The sequence below is a fragment of the Myotis daubentonii genome, chromosome 14 (assembly GCF_963259705.1).
Source record: "Myotis daubentonii chromosome 14, mMyoDau2.1, whole genome shotgun sequence".
Lineage (NCBI taxonomy): Eukaryota > Metazoa > Chordata > Mammalia > Chiroptera > Vespertilionidae > Myotis > Myotis daubentonii.
In genome coordinates, this window is record NC_081853.1 from 33052038 (window position 1) to 33072226 (window position 20189).

The 20189-nt window shown below is 56.1% G+C and overlaps 4 protein-coding genes across 7 annotated transcripts in view; 1 reads left to right on the top strand and 3 right to left on the bottom strand.

Moving 5' to 3' along the window:
* The window catches only part of CDV3 (CDV3 homolog), a 108022-nt gene extending 102858 nt beyond the window's left edge, over positions 1-5164 (bottom strand). The window contains exon 1 of the mRNA XM_059663929.1: positions 5159-5164. The gene's annotated coding sequence lies outside the window, so the exon portion shown is untranslated. The remainder of the gene's footprint in view (positions 1-5158) is intronic.
* The window catches only part of BFSP2 (beaded filament structural protein 2), a 44682-nt gene extending 38859 nt beyond the window's left edge, over positions 1-5823 (bottom strand). For both annotated transcript variants that reach the window (XM_059663920.1, XM_059663919.1), the window contains exon 1: positions 5315-5823. In XM_059663920.1, the coding sequence (XP_059519903.1) occupies positions 5315-5800 (486 nt within the window). In that variant the 5' untranslated portion in view covers positions 5801-5823. The remainder of the gene's footprint in view (positions 1-5314) is intronic.
* A 3051-nt stretch (positions 5824-8874) lies between these two features.
* Positions 8875-20189, bottom strand: part of TMEM108 (transmembrane protein 108) — a 257869-nt gene continuing 246554 nt past the window's right edge. For all 3 annotated transcript variants that reach the window (XM_059663933.1, XM_059663932.1, XM_059663931.1), the window contains exons 5-6: positions 16784-16938; positions 8875-9221 (exon numbers count right to left, since the gene is read on the bottom strand). In XM_059663933.1, coding sequence (XP_059519916.1) covers positions 9099-9221; positions 16784-16938 — 278 coding nt within the window. In that variant the 3' untranslated portion in view covers positions 8875-9098. The remainder of the gene's footprint in view (positions 9222-16783; positions 16939-20189) is intronic.
* LOC132215557 (cyclin-dependent kinase 11B-like) lies at positions 12761-15166 on the top strand. The gene has a single exon (XM_059663930.1). The coding sequence runs from the start codon at positions 12761-12763 to the stop codon at positions 14990-14992; it is 2232 nt and encodes a 743-aa protein (XP_059519913.1). The 3' UTR covers positions 14993-15166.

Genomic DNA, 20189 nt, shown 5'->3' on the forward strand with positions numbered 1-20189 from the left:
AGGAGTGGGCTCTTACCTGGGGGTGGGAATGGGGGTGCGCCACAGTTCAAGGCCTGGATGATGCCGGGAAGCTCCGGGCAGCCGTGGAGAAGGGGCTGGGGCGGGTCCGGGAGGGGCCAGGTGCTGGGCTGGGCTGGCAGGTGTGGGCAGTTGGGAATCAGGCCGGCACTTGCTGCCTGTATAACGTTGCCCTGAGTCTAACTTTCTTTCTCCATGTTGTGGCATTTCCCCTGAGACTTATTTCGATGCTTACTCTCTGGCCCTTGAAATAAATGCATACAAATCAGCAGTTGTTCTCCAACAGCAGGCCAGCTTTGGGGTGGAGTCCCCCCCCTTCCCCGCCTCCTTCCACCCCGCACCCTTTTTCATTGCCGACACCAGCTGAAATCACTTCTCCTTTCTGCTGAATAATGAATGCATTTGCCACAGTCAGGCCACGGGCTGGTTTACAACCAGATAAATGAGTCTGTCTGCGCTTCCCCAGCCGACACAGGATAAACGGTTTCATTTTCCTAAATTGAGTCCTCCACTCGGTGGCTTCACAGACTCTGGGGAAGGCGGCGGCCGACGTTCTGCCTGGGTCAGCGGTTCTTTCAATAATTGCCCGCTTTCCCCGCCAGCGGCCACCACGTTGGTCCCGACCCTCCCTGCGCACAGCTGCCTGGGCTCAGTTCTAATTTAGTTCTGGGGGGTGCCGCGCAGTAGGTCTCCCTGTTCTCTCTGTGTGGATCCTCAGCCTTGGTGCTTCGGTGAGGCTGAGGGGCTGTGCCTGCCCTGGGCCTGGCTGGAACCCCAGCCCCTGACCTCCCGTGTTGCTGGCAGGAATTTTACTTATTACTTCTTTTTAAAATTATTATTTAAAGATAAAACATGTTAACAGTGCAACAAAAGTATACAGCCCCAAGCGAGCCTGCTCCTGCCCGTCCCCAGCCACCAGCCTCTCACTAGAAGCAAGCTGACCGCCCCTTGCCCTGCTTCCAGAGAATTGCCCGCCCTCCTCCTTTTTAACATGAATAGAGGCAGAGCATGTTTCTGCAGCTGCCATTTTACTCAAAAATACATATTCGTGCTGCCCAGCCAGCGTGGCTCAGTGGCTTGCTGGGAGAGGGGTGGGGCATGCACTGACCTCGGATAGCTTAGCATTCCGTGGTGAGAACCACAAAACTCTTCGCATCAGCAATGCCATTCATATTCGCATAACCCACTGACAATAGTGCAGTGAAGGCCTGGGGGTGGGGGCGTGGTGGAGGGGGTCAGTGGGGGTTTGAAAAAGGGGGCATCTGTAATACTTTCAACAATATAAAATAAAATTAAAAAAACACAATGCCATCCAGCCCCACACATGAGGGGACCCGAGTAAGCTGGCCTGGCTTCTGCCCGTCCCACACACCGTGTCCGGGGATGACCCCAGCCCCTTATAATGCCTGCCCGACCGAGAAAACTCAAGCTGCCAACGAAGTTACAGTTTTTTCCAGTCCAAACCTGACAAGGGGGCCCTGACGCCCCTTTTCTTAGGCAGTTACTGTAGGAAATGTGGAACTACAAACCCCACCTCTGCCTCTGAGATAGAAGTCCCTGTAACCCAGAAGGCTTCCTCAACCCGGAGCCACGTCTGCAGTGCAAACGCCTGTGGAGATAGCTCCCCAGCCGCCCAGCTCCCATGGGAGGGTGGATGCTAACTCGTTTTTACTCTGAGCTACGTTTATTAAGGCTGGGGACAGGGAAACAAGGAAGGGCTCAGCATAGAAGAAGCAACGGGAGAGCCCAATTTTCACCATCTGGACTCACTCCCCTGCCCCCATTCTTCAACAAGGATCTCACAATTAAGAGATGTAAGGGTGGTGAGCCATGTTTGGGAAGAGCACAGAAAGAGGCCCCTAGAGACAGGGCTCAGTGTCCCCTATTTTCTTTAGCAATTCCGCTCCCTCCCAGACCTCTACGTATCACAAAACAAGAGGCCCCAGAAATCAGGAGCCACCCATCTTAGAAAGCACTTAGTGGCCACCTTTAGCAGCCTCGTGTCCCCTTCCCCTCCCTGCTCCACCAAAATATTTCTTCCAGTCTATGTATCACTCCCTCCAAGAGGAATTCTCCTGGACAAATTTTCCTCTGCCTAGTTACATTTCTAATGATACTTTAGTGTCCCTTATAGCTTAGCTAACAGAGTAACTCTCTTACTTGCCTGCTCTGACCACATGAATTGCATTAATTAAAAAACAGGAGTGGGCTGGGCTGGCGTGGCTCAGTGGTTGAGCACCGACCTATGAACCAGGAGGTCATGGTTCAATTCCCAGTCAGGGCACGTGCCTGGGTTGCAGGCTTGATCCCTAGTAGGGGGCATGCAGGAGGCAGCCCACCAATGCATCATTGATGTTTCTATCTCTCCCTCTCCCTTCCTCTCAAAATCAATAAAAATATATTTATAAAAACAAAACAAAAACACACACACACAAAAACCAGGAGTGGTTTTGTCTTGGGTCCATGTGTTCAGGTTTTGCAGATTCTAAAAGAGCGCATGGTGCCTCCCCCTCCCCCTTTCGGGGACACCAGGTGGTGAAATGTGAACAACGACCCTGCTGTCTGTGTTTTTATTCAGTGGGGGAAGGATTAGTTCTTATTTCTTTAAAAACAAAAATAAAAACCCCTGCTGGGGCCCCAGGTTCTGCCCGGAGAGAGCCCTGGCCCTGGTCTAGTTGCCTCATTTGTCCAGAAGTTTCCCCAACAGGCAGACCCCAGGGTGTGGGCTCTCTCTCTGCCAGGGACAGAAACGGGCCCATTCAGAATTCCAGTCCTCAGCCTCTCAGTCATTCTGACTCTCCTTCCTCCAGCTGACAGCCTCTGCTGCCCTGGTCTCCCACGGAGCCCACTAATTTCCGTGGAAACCCAAGCCTCCAGGTCTCCTTCCTTCCCGGGCAGCGCCTCCTGGCCTGGCTCACAGCCTGCGCCCGGCGGCCTCTGGGCTGCCCCTCCTCTGCCCTCCCCCCTCCCCCGCCCCGTCCCTCTGTCCGTCTGCCCATCTGCAGCTCCGAGGCCGGGAAGCTGCCTGCTTTCAGGCTTGTGTTCGGCCTATTTGATGAAAGGGCCTGCTGTGGCCAGAGTTTACCATCAGCACCACTCACTGGGCAGGGAAAGCCAGGAGCCCTCAGCAAAGCTCGGGCGGGGAGGGGCCGCCCTCTGCCCCGGCGATGGCCGGGTGCTGGGTCCTCCGTGGCCTCCGTGGCCACCACCCGGGCATTTCCTCTCTGTCGTCACTGCTTAGCCAGAGAAGTGGCCGAGAGGCGCTAACACAGCTGAGGAGCAGGGAGAGGGAGGTTTGGCATTGAAAAGGGACTTCATGTACATTAACTCTCACCAAGACTGGACTCAGTTTATTGTGTAAAATAAAAAGGCGGAGCTCCTTGTTAAAAAAAAAACAGAGAGAAAAGAAAGATGCCTTTAAGACCATGAAAAGGTAAAGCTTTATCCTATTTTCCATGGTTTTTCTCTCGACCAGTCACGGTAATTCTGCTATTTAATCTGTTTCTCCCTCGGGCACAGGGATACTCAAGGGGCAAGTGCAACCCTCGTGGGCACCTGGGGGGGGGGGGTCCTGCCCCAGCATTCGGGGCACTGCCTGGTCCGTCAGCCGCTGAACTGACATGCCACGTCCTGGCCTAGGGTGGGAAGCGGCCAGACATCGCCGTTCCTGCAGACTGGCCCGCTCGCACCCACGGAGGGCAGGGCACCCCGAGGGTACTGAGCCGCAGTGCCACTCTGTGGGTAGCTGGGTCAATGGGCAAGAGGCTCATGAAGAGTCTGTGTGGCATCAGAGTGCAAGGAATTGCCCTGAAGAAATACGGGCACAGCCAGGGACGCTCTGGGGGTTTACCCGGCACAAGCATTGGAAGCAGGGCGGCTGCCATGACTCTGGGAGGAAGGGCTGCCTTAGACTCGGCGGCTGTAAGGCCCTGGCTGCTCTAGGTGGCTCTCTCTCAGCCCAGCTGGATGCGAACAAACAGCAGCCCAGCCCGGCAGTGAGGACAGGGTGTCTCATGGGTCCCATGCTGTCAGCTGGGCGCTGACTGCCGTGGGGCAGCATCCCGGGATGAAGTGAGAGGCAGGCGGGGCAACAGGGAGCTCCTGCGTGTGTCTGCTCAGCTTCACCCAGCCGCACACAAATCAAGGTCATGACCTTGTCTTGGGGGCTGCGTGCTGGGCCCCAGGGCGCACGGGGTCTGAGCTGGCAGTTCCTGGTTGGGCGAGAGGCTGAGTTAGCGCAGAGGGATCCAAGGCCGGGACCCGGAGGGCGGGGGCTTGGGCGGGGGCGGGGATGGGGGGGAGATGTGCGGTGCTGGCTGCAGTCCAGTGTCAGAGCCTGGGCGGCAGTCCGGACGTGATGGATGAGCTGAGGGCTCTGCAGCGGGCACCGAGCACAGGTCCTGACTAAGCAGCGAGGACGGCGGAAGCCTGGTGCCCTGTCTGTCCGTCCGTCAGACAGCCACCAGCCACAGGCCATGCAAAGTCACAAAATGCAACGAAATAAAAACATCAGTTCCCCAGTAACGTTAGCCACACGGCCAGGGGCACCAGGGTGGACGGTGTGCACACAGGCCACTGCCATCGCTGCTGAAAGTCCTATTTGAAGGCAGATGACCCCATTACTATTCTTATATTGAATACATGTTGGAATCGCATTTAAAATACATTCAGTTAAATAAGACATAATGCCAATGTTAACTTCACTGGTTTCTTTTTACCTTTTTTTTCTTACTATGGGCAATAGGAACTTGTAAATTATCCATGTGGCTCCTATTTCCACAGGACAGTGAGATTACAGAAGGGCACAGGAACACACCTTCACTCACCCATTGTTCTCATTGTTCCATTCGATGCTATTCCGTTTGACCATGGCTGTAAAAACCCTTCCGTAACACAAAGCTTACGGGGCAGCCGGAGGTAATGGCACACATGCAAGCTTTGGAGCCAGAAAATTCAGGTCCAAATCTCAGCTCCACCCCCTACTCGCTGCATGGTCTTGGCCAGAGAACTTCCCTTTGGGCCTCAGTTTTCTCATCTGAACAATGGGATCAGTGAATGAGCTACAACTGTGCACACCCCGGGAGACGGTGATGGAGACGGACGCCCGTGGGCCTGGCCCTGGTGCGCCTCTGTCAGAGGTCTTCGTCACGGCTGTTATTACTGTCTAGTGTTTTTAGCATGAAAGTAGGAGGTCAGTGTCTCTGGCCTCTGACCACTCACTCCCCTGCCCCCGGCCTCAGCCTTCAGCCTCCCGTCCCGCCCTCCGCAAAGCCCTTAGGCACAGCCCGGCACTCACCTGCTGGCAGCTGCTGGCCCAGGAGGCCCGGAGGGCGCCCCAGTGCTCCGCACGCCCGGCCTTGCTCTCCAGGTGTCTCCGCAGCTGTGCCTCCAGCTCCTGGCTGACCTGCTCGAGGGCATGCACCTGGGCCATGTACCCCACCAGGCAGCCCCCCAGGTCTTCAGCGGCATCGAGGTCCCTCCCCAGGCCTGGAGCAGGCCCTGTGGCCAGGCCTGAGCTCCGCAGCCCCTGCAGGAAGACACTGCTGGTGCCCAGGGCTCGGCGGGTCACGCGGGCACCCAGGCCACCGGTGTGCCCACTGGAGGCCATCCCTACATAGACCCTGGGTGCTCGCATGAGGCCACCCATGGCGCTGGTCCTGGAGGCCGGGGGGCTATCCAGGGAGGAGGACGATGACCGTGTCCCCCTGAAGGACGCCCTGTGCCTCTGGACGGGCACGCTGGCACCGGTGGGCGCGTCCACCACCACTCGCTTTGAGCTCATCGCCCTTCTGCCTCTCTGTGCCTTACGGGGCTTAGAGTCCAGCAGCTTTTGGTGCGGCCCCGGCGTCCCTGTGGCCGGGTCATCGGCCTCTCTGGAAGCTCTGTCCCCAGGGCTGCTGTGTCTGCTGTTTTCCATGAGTTTCTATCGTTCATGGAGCTGAAAGAGAGCCTGCCCGTCCAGGGCCGTGTGCAGAGGCCCTCGCACATTCTCTGCAGGGTCATGTGCCCGACCTTCCAGATTTTTCTGCTGGTGGTGGTGGAGGCTGGATCCCTGCAGGCTGTGGGGGTGGCTCATCTGGGGCTGTGTGTATTTCACTAAGTGAGGGCAAGGCAGGCCTCCAGCAGCCCCATTTCACAGATGAGTAAACTGGGGCTCAGATCACAAGTGGCTGAACCAGGATTTAAACAATCCAGGTATTCCCAGGGCCAATTTCAGGGCTTCCCACATCCTTACAGGTGCCGGTGTGCGGCTGTGACTGTGCCCAAGGTCCCGCCAGGTAACACAGGATGGAAGCAGACGTGAACCAGCCATGGCGGAGGCAGCCCTGAGGTCTCAAGAGAAACAAACCAAGCCTGTTGCTTCCTTCATCCCCCTCATCCTGGCAGCAGCTTCAAGCCCCTCCCTAGTTCCTTCCTGAGAAAACTGCAGCTCATCCTCTCTTGGCCAACCTTACTTCCCAGGCCCTGGCCTGGGCTCTGCCTCTCTAATGCACCCGGAAGGCTGCCCAGGGTGCCCGCCAGACTGCGATGGCAACATCCTAACGCAGGCGACGCTGACTGGGCTGCGAGGAGCCGCATGCTTGTGAATCCCAGGATGTATCGCTGAAGGCTAAAGGAAGGGCTCAAACCAGAGGTTGTGTATTATCCGCTACACCAGCGGTTCTCAACCTGTGGGTCACGACCCCTTTGGCGGTCGAACGACCCTTTCACAGGGGTCGTGTAAGACCAGGGGTCCTCAAACTTTTTAAACAGGGGGCCAGTTCACTGTCCCTCAGACTGTTGGAGGGCCGGACTATAGTTTAAAAAAAAACTATGAACAAATTCCTATGCACACTGCACATATCTTATTTTGAAGTTAAAAAAACAAAACGGGAACAAATACAATATTTGTATTTGCATGTGGCCCGCGGGCCGTAGTTTGAGGACCCCTGCTAAGACCATCCTGCATATCATATATTTACATTACGATTCGTAACAGTAGCAACATTACAGTTATGAAGTAGCAACGAAAATAATTTTAAGGTTGGGTCACAACATGAGGAACTGTATTTAAAGGGCCAGAAGGTTGAGAACCACTGCTCTACACAGAATCATAACCCTCATGGCCAGGTTAACTTCGGCTTCCTCTGATATTTACAATGAAGCCCTGAGTCCAGGAAGGGGGAAGAGAGGAGGGGATGTACCCTCATTCACACCGGCGTCTCCCAGACCTGAGGGATGATTCTCTTTTGGAGAAATCACAAACATGTTTTAAAGGATTTGTTTTATCAAAGAACAAACTGCTAGTCCTATCAGCTCATCATTCTCACAAAACCCAATTTATGGCTAAAGTAGATGAAAAATAGAGCTGGATATTAGGTTGTGTGGTTATTAAAGAAAGACTTAAAAGTCATTTTAAAATGAAAAGGATACAAAATGTATTAGCAACTTGATCCTCTGGCTAATAAAATAAGTTTATTTATATATACATGGTAGCTGAATTCTGTTGATAAGGAAAAATAAGTCATACATCCACATATGTATATATAACATATGCATCTTCGATTACATATATTATATATAAAGTTTACAAACAGGTATCTTTCTATATACACACACACATTGATAGAGTAAATGCAGTCGCTAACAGAAATCCCATGACAGGATAACATGGCAGACAGCAGCACATGGGGAAGGAATCTCAGGGCAACATTTAACCTGCTTCTGTGTGGGATGAAGAGTCTTTACAGAGAGACAACCACTGAACTCATGTCAGGTACGTCCATACGACATGGAGAACACACGTTTCTGAAGGCCATCTTTTTCAAAGGAGAATGAAGAAAGAAAAGAGTCATGATAAGACCACAGCAACAACACAAACATATGAGTCAACATTTAGGTTTGATTTCCAATCTGACTATAAGAACATCTATATTCAAAATATATACTATCAAACTATTTTTCTTTTAGAGAAAGGAAGCATCCCAGCATTAATCTCCCGTCCCAGCCACTACCTATGAGGGAGAGAATGCAGAAGCCGCGTGTCTCCGAGGGTCTGCCACCCTCAGTGGGGGTGGGGAGGCCGCCCATGGAGGGAGGGAGCAGGGGGAGGGGGAGAGGAAGGGGAACGGGGAGATGGAAAATGAGAGCCGGGTGGCGAGTCCATGTGCTGACAGCCAATCGGGTGTCAGTGCCGAGGAGGATGGGACGGTTCTCCCAAGCGATGGCTTTGGCCATTTCGTGGCCGTCAGATCGCAGGGCGATTTAGAAGTTACAGCGTCGAGGCTTCTCACAGAAGCGCCTTCTGAGAGACGAAGCTGACCCCTGGACGCTGAGCCCCCGGCACGAGTGATGCTTGAAGAAGGGCCAGCACCCTCCAGCCCGCGGATCCCCATTGGCACCCTCTCCGGAGGAAGGCACAGCGTGGGACGCAGACGTGGTGCTGCGGGGGAGGCAGGCGTGTGCCTCTCAGCGGGCAGCCTCTCTTCGCCAGGGCAAGGCAGGCCTGCGGTTGGCACGGCGGCAGGTCCCGTCATGCGGTGTCAGGGGGCTGTGGCCTCAGGATTATGATGGACTTCGTGGGTCCCCGCCTGCTCAGAGGGGTTACCCGCAGTCAGTGGTGCCCTGTGAGGCGCTGGGCGCTCCGCTGTGGCTGCTGCTCGTCCGCTTCCTGCTTCAGTGATGACTGCCGTCGCTCCCCCGGGTGCCTTCGCTGGTGTGCACAGGGGGGGCGGCCGGGGTCACTTGGATTCAAGAGGGACCTGAGCTCTAAGACTCTCTCGGGGCCACGCACGTGACATTCCCTCGCTGCCCAGGGCTGCTGGGACCCGCGAGGGCTCAAGGACAGTTATTAAGAGAAGCAATCGGTGCACCTGCTTTGCTTAGAAAGACCTTTATTTTATAAAGCCACGGTCGTTCTGTAAAGTTTTTTTTTTTAAACCACACTTATAAAAAAGATGTTGACAATTCTTAGGAAAGAAAAAGCTGAAAATGTTTCTCCTTAAGTCAGGGTTACACAAAGATTATATTTATAATATATATTTGTAGATTTATGATTCAGAGCCCCAAGGCAGGGCATGGCAAAGCAAGGGCGGCTGCGGTCAGATCTCGGATACATGATCGCTCCCCACAAACAGTGTTTCTTGGCAGAAGGGGTTGACGAGGACCATCCCCGTGTCTCTGTAGTCGCCGTTGGCTGGGGAGCGCGGCTCGGAGAGCTGGTCCTGGGGAGACAGGAAGGAGATGGCGTGAGCTGGGACGGCTCACCAGGTGGCCTTTCTTAAAGAAACGGACCCACGGGAATTGTGGGTAAATATTTTTCATCCTTTGCCCTGCCAGTGCTGAGGTGCAGAGCCCTCTCTGCTCTTTCGGATTTTTACAGCAGCTTCAAAAAAGAGTTCCTGCTTCCTGAGTCACCCCCACCTCAGCTTTCTGAGATGGTGTTGCTCTCCTTGTCGAAGTCTGAGCAAGCTCACCATGCTCCACACACACACCATATGGTAAACTGTGGTCCACTGGGGCCACAGACTCTTCCTCCTGCCTCTCCCTTACAGACCTCTGGGAGACCTTGCTGCTTTTCCTCCCTGACACACCCCACACTAGTCCACCTCTTTCCTGTCCTGCTGCCCCCATGTCAGAGTCTCCAAGAGCTAGCTGCCCACCTCCTGAGTCCTCTCAGAGCCACGCCAGAATCCTGGCCCCACTTCTTTCAGAACTAGATGTGAGGAGGTCAACGGGTCTGAATCTCTGTGGGAGTGAACAACTCAGTCTGTCTCCACAGCCCAGGAGTGGGAACAGGCCCTCTAGTGCTTGGGCATCTGAAGGGCTGTGGCCCCATGGCCTAGGGCTGCAGGCACTCATGGGCCACGGGACGGCACTACCCAGGGCTGCAGGCACCTGTGGGCCACAGGAGGGCACTGCCCAGGGCTGCAGGCACCTGTGGGCCACAAGAGGGCACTGCCCAGGGCTGCAAGCACCTGTGGACCACAGGAGGGCACTGCCCAGGGCTGCAGGCACCTGTGGGTCACGGGATGGCACTGCCCAGGGCTGCAGGCACTCATGGGCCACGGGATGGCACCACTCACGGCTGCAGGCACTCATGGGCCACGGGATGGCACCACTCAGGGCTGCAGGCACTCATGTGCCACAGGAGGGCACCGCCCAGGGCTGCAGGCACCTGTGGGCCACAGGAGGGCACCACTCAGGGCTGCAGGCACTCATGGGCCATGGGATGGCACCACTCAGGGCTGCAGGCACTCATGTGCCACAGGAGGGCACTGCCCAGGGCTGCAGGCACTCATGGGCCACGGGATGGCACCACTCACGGCTGCAGGCACTCATGGGCCACGGGATGGCACTGCCCAGGGCTGCAAGCATTTATGGGCCACGGGACGGCACTGCCCAGGGCTGCAAGCATTTATGGGCCACGGGACGGCACTGCCCAGGGCTGCAAGCAATTATGGGCCACGGGACGGCACTGCCCTGGGCTGCAGGCACCCATGGGCCATGGGACGGCTGTACTGACTCAGTCTGGGGAACTGGTTCAGGGGAAAAGGCACCGCTTGTTCTAAACAGGTTGGAGCCTCAGGCCCTGCAGGCGGTTCCAGGGTAGAGGCTGAGCCGCAGGCCCAGGGCTGACTGGTCTAGGACAGACCTGCCCTGCATGTCTTCTCTCTCAGAAGCCACAATGAAATCTCTGAAGTTTCTTTTTAAGTGAAACATATCATTTTGAGCAATATGTGCTGCTTTATGGAGAATAAAGAGATGAAGGAAGAGAAAGGCCATTTGTTGGTGAAATGTCTTCTCTGATGACGAGAATTTCCCTCAGTGTCCGGAGTTAGCTGAGTGCCCACCTGAGGGTGGCACAAGCCTGCCTCTAGGTAAGGACAACGGGGGCAAGTCAGGGGGCAGAGCCCTTCTCCGGGGCTTTCGGGCTGAGCTGCGGAGGGACTGTGGGCTGGACTTAGTCTCACAAAGCTGGTGCCCACCCAGGCGACCAGAGACTCTTCTCTGGGTGAATAGGAGAAAGGTATTTAGGAAGCAACTAAGGTCAGAAAGAAGAAAGGAGGAGGAAGAGGGAAAGGAACGCAAGCTTGGAAAAGTTTCCCAGCACCCTTTGGGCATCGCAGTTTCGCCCGCATGGCCCAGACCCGTGTTCTGCAGCTTTCGTCCACCTAAGGGGGGCAGGCACCTGCGAATGTGCTTGGGCGAAGCTCCTGGCGGCCTGCAAAGCCGGCAGCTAAGAGGCAGTGAGTACGAAGGTCAAGGGAGGACCCCAAACAGAACATGATGTGACTATACAAGCATGCTTATAGAATCGAGTAGTATATATACAGTTGTAACAGGACAATAAAAAAAGAAGAGAACTTGGCTATGCTGATCAACTGAACGCTGTCTCCATGTCCTTCATGCTTCGCTGACTCCGTCCACACCTTTGGGAACCCCTGGACCGGTGGGGCAGGACCCTGGCAGACGTTGTTTCCTTGGGTTTCTCCAGTTTCCTTCCCAGGCTCATGACACAGCTTCCACCGGAGACAGGAAACACCCTGCAAGACGCAGGAGCCACAAGAGGGAAGGAAGGGGCCACGTCCCACATAACTTCAGGGACCAAGGCTGCCCAGCAGCCTTTGTTGCCGGGGAGACTAGAAACCTTGGTTCTTGTCTCTCTCTCTCTCTCTCTCTCTCTTTTTTTTTTGTTAATCCTCACCTGAGGATATTTTCCCATTAATATTTTTTAGAGAGAGTGGAAGGGAGGGGAAGAGACAGAGAGAGAAACATTGGTATGAGAGAGACACATCCATTGGTTGCCTTCTGCCCGACCCAGTCAGGGCGGAGCATCAAGCCTGTAACCAACGTACATGCCCTTGACGGGAATCGAACCCGGGACTCTTCAGCCCATGGGTGGACCCGCTATCCTCTGAGCCAAACTGGCTGGGGTGGTTCTTGTCTTTTTTTTTTTTTTTTTTTAATATATTTTTACAGATTTCAGAGAGGAAGGAAGAGGGGGAGAGAGATAGAAATATGAACGATGAGAGAAAAGAGAGAATCATTGATCAGCTGCCTCCTGCAGGCCCCACACTGGGGATCAAGCCCACAACCCGGGCATGTGCCCCTGACTGGGATCGAACCCGGGACCTTTCAGTCACAGGCTGATGCTATCCACTGAGTCAAACCAGCTAGGGCTGCTCGCCCACCCTATTTTAAAATTGATTTTAGAGGAAGGGAGAGAAACATTGATGTGGGAGTGAACCACTGGCTGCCTCCTGCACGACCCCCCCCTCACCCCCCGCCCCCCCCGCCCCCCCCCCCGCAGAGCGCTTCGCTCTAACCACTGACCACCTGGCAGGCGGCCTTGCTCTGTGTAAGGAGCAGCGGCTCCGGTCGGCACTGCAGGGGGAGAGCCACCAGGGCGGCGCCAGCGACCAGCGCCCCGGCCCAGAAGGCGACCAGGCCGCGAGGGACGACGGGGCGGGCGCCTGGACTGGCTCCACCGCCGGTGTCATCAAACCGCCAAAGCCGGCAGTGACACACAGGGCCCTATTCTCCAGCGGGAACCTGCGGCTTCGGCCCTCCCCGAGGTCATCATCCTGCGCCGAAGCAGAATAGACGCAGGATAAAACGAGGCTCCGGAACCGGCGGCTTCGGCCCTCCCTGACGTCATCATCCTGCGCCGACGCAGGATAAAAGGAGGCTCCGCACACGCCCGGCGCAGTTTCTCTTCAGGCTCCGGACCGGCTGCGTCATGCAGCGTGGCTTCACTCCAATGGGTGATGCAAAGGACTCTTGGAAAGTGAAGACCTTAGATGAGATTCTCCAGGAAAAGAAGCGACGGAAGGAGCAAGAGGAGAAGGCGGAGATAAAGCGCTTAAAAGATTCTGAAGACTGGGATTCCCTGGAGGAGGGGGAGCTGAGGGACCACCGCATGGAGATCGCCATCAGGAACTCGCCCTACAGGAGGGAGGGCTCCATGGAGGACAGAGGAGAGGACGATGATTCTTTGGCGATCAAACCACCCCAGCAAATGTCACGGAAAGAAAAAGCTCACCACAGCGAAGATGAGAAGAGACAAGAGAAACGCAGGCATCGTAGTCATTCAGCAGGAGGGGGCAAGCACGCCAGAGTGAAGGAGACGCAGAGGGAGCACGAGCGCCGGAAGCAGCACCGAGAGGAGCGGGACGGAGCTCGCCGGGAGTGGGAGAGGCGGAAGCGGCGGGAGATGGTGAGAGAGCATTTCTGGGGAGAGAGGGACCGAGAGAGGGAGCGCCTGGAGCAGCTGGAAAGGGGGCGGGGGCGGGAGCGGAGGCTGCGGGAGGCCCGGAGGGAAGCCTCTGCACGGCACCGAGCAGTGCGAGAGGACCAGGGCGATACAGTGAAGGCCAGTCACCGGAGCCGCAGCCCGCCCCGGCCTCCGCGGGAGAGGTTTGAGCTGGGAGATGGCCGGAAGCCAGTGAAAGAAGAGAAGGTGGAAGAGAGAGGCTTGCTGTCTGTCCTACAAGACATCAGCGACAACGAGCGGAAGGCCAGCTCGGCGGAGTCCTCAGCGGAATCAGGGTCGGGTTCTAAGGAGGAGGAAGCGGAGGTGGAGGAGGGGAGCAGCAGCGAAGAATCAGAGGAGGAAGAGGAGACTGGGAGCAACCCCGAGGACGTGTCTGGACCGTCGGCAGAGGAGGTGAGTGAGGGAGAAATGAGTGAAGACGGAGAGCGAGAGGCTGAGAACCACATCCTCGTTGTTCGATTTGACCGAGGTTCCGGGGACAGTGAAGAAGGGGAGGAAGAGGTGGGCGAAGGCACCCCCCACAGCACCGCCCTGACGGAAGGAGAGTTCCTGCCGGACTCCCCAGCCCTGTCGCCCATCGAGCCCAAGCAGGAGCTGCCCAAGTACCTGCCCGCCCTGCAGGGCTGTCGCAGTGTGGAGGAGTTCCAGTGCCTGAACAGGATTGAGGAGGGCACCTACGGGGTGGTGTACAGAGCAAAGGACAAGAAGACAGATGAGATTGTGGCTCTGAAGCGGCTGAAAATGGAGAAGGAGAAGGAAGGCTTTCCGATCACGTCGCTGAGGGAGATCAGCACCATTCTCAAGGCGCAGCACCCCAACATCGTGACGGTCAGGGAGATCGTCGTGGGCAGCAACATGGACAAGATTTACATTGTGATGAACTACGTGGAGCATGACCTCAAGAGCCTGATGGAGACCATGAAGCAGCCTTTCCTGCCAGGGGAGGTGAAGACGCTGATGATCCAGCTGCTGTGCGGAGTGAAGCACCTGCACGACAACTGGATCCTGCACCGAGACCTCAAGACCTCCAACCTGCTGCTGAGCCATGCCGGCATCCTCAAGGTGGGCGACTTTGGGCTGGCGCGGGAGTACGGGTCCCCTCTGAAGGCCTACACCCCTGTTGTCGTGACCTTGTGGTACCGCGCCCCAGAGCTGCTGCTGGGGGCCAAGGAGTACTCCACGGCCGTGGACATGTGGTCTGTGGGGTGCATCTTTGGGGAGCTGCTGACACAGAAACCACTGTTCCCAGGGAAGTCGGAGATTGATCAGATCAACAAAGTGTTTAAGGACCTGGGGACGCCCAGTGAGAAGATCTGGCCCGGCTACAACCAGCTGCCCGCCGTGAAGAAGATGACCTTCACCGAGTACCCCTACAACAACCTGCGCAAGCGCTTCGGGGCACTGTTCTCCGACCAGGGCTCTGACCTCATGAACAAGTTCCTGACCTACTTTCCTGAGCGGAGGGTCAGCGCAGAGGACGCTCTCAAGCACGAGTATTTCCACGAGACCCCCCTCCCCATCGACCCCTCAATGTTCCCCACGTGGCCCGCCAAGAGTGAACAGCAAAGGGTGAAGCGTGGCCCCAGCCCGAGACCCCCCGAGGGAGGCCTCGGCTACAGCCAGCTGGGTGACGATGACCTGAAGGAGACTGGCTTCCACCTCACCACCACCAACCAGGGGGCCTCGGCCACAGGCCCTGGCTTCAGCCTCAAGTTCTGAGATTCAGAGTGGACCCCAGAAACAGCGGGACCAGGGGCAGGAGCAGAGGCAGCCTGTGGTCAGACCCAGTCCTGCCCGGATGACAGGCTGCTGCGGCCCGGGCTGCTGTGACGTGGCCTCGAGTTGAACTGCTGGCCTCGTTTTCCACATTTTGTTTCTATTTTGTCTTGGCTTATAAATTTGTAGAATTAAACCTTATTTCCTTATAGGGAAAAAATAATAAAAAAATAAATCCAGAACAAGAGATTAAATGAAAAAAAAAAAATGGGCAGTGAGTACACCCTGTGACCCATGATCATTGTGGGTGGTCTGCAGGGCACACACGTGCCCAGGGAGGTGGGACAAATGGTAGCATCGCCCTAGCTCAGGGTGGGGAACCTTTTTTCTGCCACGGGCCATTTGGATATGTATAACATCATTTGCAGGCCCTACAAAATTATCAACTTAAAAATCAGCCTGGCCCTGACCGGTTTGGCTCAGTGGATAGAGCGCTGGCCTGCGGACTGAAGGGTCCCAGGTTTGATTTCGGTCAAGGGCATGTACCTTGGTTGTGGGCACATCCCCAGTAGGGGGTGTTCAGGAGGCAGCTGATTGATGTTTCTCTCTCATCGATGTTTCTAACTCTCTATCCCTCTCCCTTCCTCTCTGTAAAAACTCAATAAAATATATTGGAAAAAAGTCAGCCTGCAATATTTAATCAAACAATTAACTCACCCCTAACGCCTTGGCAAATGATTTCGAGGGTCTTGTAGGGCCCGTGGGTCGGATGTTCCCCACCCTGCACTAAAGCCCAAAGAGGGGCGCAGACCCCCCGGGAGGGATGCCGATACAATCCACTCTGCAGCCAAACTGAGCTTCGTGCGCAACCCCGAGCTTGTGTCGATCGGCAGCCTCTGCATCAGAGCCTCTAGCTGTGCCCATGGCCTGTGCTCTGGGCTGGAAAGACTACCTGGCCTTCCCGTCGTATGCTCACAAGCGCTGCCCTTCACCTTTGGCTTTCATGGGCTGATTTTGCAAAGAGAATATGAGGAAGTTAGAGCCTACACTCAAAGTGGGCCAGCCTCTGCCTTGTCCTAAAACCCGGTCACACAAAACTCAGAATTTCCAATGACCCTCTGCTGCCCACGACTAAAGTCTATTCAAGACCATGCCCATCCACCTGCCAATCCTGCTGCACCTTGGCCTCTACCCACCTTCCCTTCAGAGTGGAAAGGGTACAGCGCCCAAGTCAGAGACCTGGGTCCCGAGCCCAGCTCTCTAACCAGCCAGCCAGGTCGTTCTGGCCAAATGCTCCTCAGCTACACCCCACACCCTCCCCACCTGACTCAGCCACGCTCTCTGCTGTGACACCTGCTAAGTCCTCTGAGCAGACTTCCTCGGGTGCCCACAGCTCTGTGACGCCTCTTGCATCTCCCCTAGTCTGCGTTGTTTCTGAATGATGCATGAGGCTCAGGCCCCAATCTGGGCCCCTGGGGAGCAAGCTCTCATCTCCACAGTCCCCGGGGAGTAACACGGGTGCTCTGTGAATATTTGTTGGCTTGTTCCCAGGAACAGTGACTCTAAAACTTTAACATGTGCATAAGGTGCCTGGGATTGTCGCTGAAGTGCAGACCCTGATCACAGGGCTGGGCGGGCTGCAGCCTCCTGTGCTGCTGGCCCGGGGACCACGCTTCGAGGAGCAAGGCGCCTGGAAACGCGCAGATGCTCCCTCCACAGCTCTCTCGGGAGCCTGTGACTCTCCGGGCAGTGGAGCCAGCACCTCCAGGGGCACCCTTGGTTGGGGCTCCGTACCTCAGAGGTGGTGAGGGACTGGATCTCCCTGGGCAGCTCCACGGCGTGCTTGTTGAAGTAGTCCATGGTGATGGCATTGTTCCAATAGCTCAGGTTGTTCTCCGGGTTGGCTGCCTTCTTCTTCCTCCTCAGGCAGCACACCGTCAGCAAGACCGCTGTGGAGAGAGTCCAGGTTAGAGAGGGAGGGGGACAAGCACGGAGCAGCATTCCCGAGTGATAGAGGCCAGTCCCCAGGAGCGCGGTGATGGCCACCCAGTCAGCCACTGACCCCACTCATTAATTCATGTGTGCGCTCATTCATCAAATACCCACGTATGCTGAGTGCCTGTGCCAGGTGCTGGGGTGGAAGAAAGACAAGGATGCCCTGCTTTCGTAAGCTTCCCCTCTAGGTGTGTATGGAGGGTGCAGAGGGGTCAGACAATCTATGCATAATACACAAGGAACGAATAAGGTGAAGTTAGATAGTGACAACTGTTCAGAAAAATAAAACAGGGTGAACGGAGAGAGACAGTGGAGGTGAGCTGGGGGAGAAAGTGCGTTAGAGTCATCACGGAAGGTTTCCCTAGGAGGTGAACTAGAGCTAGAAATAGAATGGGGGGCGCTAGCCATGTGCAGAACAGGGAGCAGTGTGTTTCAGGTAACGAAAAAAGCATGTGCAAAGGGCTTGAGGTAGGGACAAGCTTGATGTGTGAGAAAAGACTGGCATGGCGGGAGTGGGGTGAGTGTGGAGGAGGGAGGCAGGAGATGAGACCAGAGGGTTGTGTCCATAGACTGTGAGGCAGGAGGCTGGGCTGTAACTTCAGTTATCTGTGGGCACTGCAGTGCCATGCCGGAGTCTGCTCCAAGAAAAGGCCACGCTCATTTGGTGGGAGGAGAGCGTGGCTGCAGAAAAGGCATGTGTATTCTGAGTGGCTCTGCTGGACTGATGAGGGGAGGGGAGCAGAGAGAAGGGCAGAGCCAAACGAGCCCTTGATTCCCACAGGCGGCCGAGAGCAAACCCTGACACCTGGACTCCCATGTCTGCTGTTCACTGTCCATGATTCTGCCTCACAAAGACACTCTGAAGGCTGAGGCGGCACATTCGGGCCTGGTGGGGCTCAACACAGCCTGACGTGCGACCTGTCTGTTCAACCTCTGAGACTTGAGGTCCCCAGGGAGGGATACATTTGGATGCTGCTGATGAACCAGGTGACAGAGTGACTTGGGCCAACAGGGAGGCCTCTGCGGTGGGAGAGCTGGGATGGCTGTCTAGGCTCCCATGTAGAACAGGTGATGCAATGCCAAGGGTGACAGGATCCCTCTTGGGGAGAAGCCCGTAAGTGAAGACCGGGCATCTCCTGCCCAGGCTCGCCATCGCCAGGGCCTGTAAGGTGGCTGAAGCTGGTGGGCAGGGTGCACCCAACAGCCTGGAGGTGCCAACCACCTGTGCTGGGGAGACAGGGCCCCAAGCTGAGCTGGCCCGGAGGCTGGACCCATGGTGACAATGGCCACCAGGGGGCAGCAGAAGACCACCTCTGTCCACAGCAGCCAACTGGCCAGCACCCGGGAGCCTGTGTGTGTGTGTGCCAGGGTGTGGGGCAGCTGCAGAAGCTGGCACCCACACAGCTGCGACCTCAGGGCCCACACCCAGCCCTCTCAGATGCAGGAATTCTCCTGGAGGCAGGAATTCTGTAGCTCTCATCCCAGCTGCCATCTCAACCTGAGACCTCCAGACAAGTTCAAGAGATCAGGCAAGTTTGTTTCCATGCCTTCCGATCTGCTTTGATCAGGAAGACTTTAATTTGCTCACCATTCTTCTGGGTTCCCTTAAAAGGTTTTAAAATAGGAAGGAAATGTCTGAATGTTTGAGCTATAAGACATTTTAGCCTGGCTGGTATAGACGTAAAATTTGTGCGTTTCCTCCTCCTTCCCGCCCTTCCTTCTGAAGGGTCCTTTCAATTGGTTGAAGGGAATGGGGGGGGGGGGGTGGGTGAAGCTGCAGAATGCAGCCTGAAAATCTGCTAACTTAGGGCATCGCCTTACTCCACAGATGAGAAGGCCATGGCCAGAGCACCTGGCTGGCTGGCCACAGGTCACAGGTGTGAGTGGCAGGGCCAGGGCAAGTCTCTATTCTTCACTGTCCCCGCTTTCTACCTGCTCCTGGGACTGGGTGTGCGAGAGCCTGAGGAGTCAAGCTGGCGGCAGCCGCAGAGAGGGTAGAGAGGGGCGAAGCTGCCATGGAGCCAGGCTGTGCACCTGGGCTGGCACAGGTTGCAGAATTAGGTCCCTACCCCTCCCGCCCTGAGTCCTGTGCTAAGACTGGCCCTGGTGGGGTGGCCTGAGGGTTGGGACAGGGACTTCTGTTCTCACCTCTCTCTCCTTCATGTGTTGTGAGTGTTCCCGTCCTGACTGCATCTCTCTCAGCAGCTCCCAGGGCCACTCAGGTGCACTTCCCTGCCACATGGGAGCCGGCCTGGCGACAGAGCCGGGGCTTGGAGTCCAAAGACCTGCGTTCAAGCCTGGCTCTGCCACGTGTTAGACTAGGCAAGGCACTTCACCAAGCTGATCAGCAGGGGCCTCACAGGTTTGTAAGGAAAGTTAGAGACCATGAACGCAAATGCCTACACGCTGCCTGACACACAACAGGTGCGTGATTAACAGTCTCCTCGTTCTCCCAGCATCCTCCACACAGAGGCCCAGGAAGAAAACTGGGCTGCATGACTCAAGGCCACGGGCGGCTTAGAACTCTCGTTATTTCAGCGACTGACTGTTCATCCAGGAAAGGAAAGTACAGCTCAGACGTGTGGCATCTCTGATGTGTCCCCAGCGCTGACCTAGGTGCCTTATCACCCAATTTAACCCACGAAGCGGCTGTGGAGGAAGCTGCTGTTAACCCCCCCCCCTCCCCATTTCCAGAAGAGGCGCCGGAAGCTCCTGGGTATTAACACAGCTGGCCCTGCTCACCCAGCTCGTCCCTGGGACTTGAACCCCGGTCTCTGTGACCCTCTGGTTGATGCCTGCCGTCCCATCTTGCCCTGGACTCTGGAGTGGACGCGCCTTAGCACACGAGGTGCTTTGTACATACACAGCTCTGTGCAAACACCGGTGCTGGCCACCCCCTTCCTGGTTCAGTTAGAAGCTCCAACTGCTCTGCTCCCCCAAAGGCAACAGCTGTGAAGACTCCCCAGGATGTCAAGGTCTCGACTTCCTCACGTTCTAAAGTGGAGTGCGGGCTCAGCAAGTCCTCTGAGCCTCCTAGGAGTGCCCGTGGGGATCATCCCGGACCTGTCAGACGTGTGGCAGGAAGGAGGAGCCCAGGGATTGGAGGAAGGAGGAACAATGCTGTGCTGAAGGGGAGGCACGATTCCAGGGATAGGCTCCCTGTGGGACAGGAAATGGAAATGAACTCCTGCAGGTTCCCCGAGGA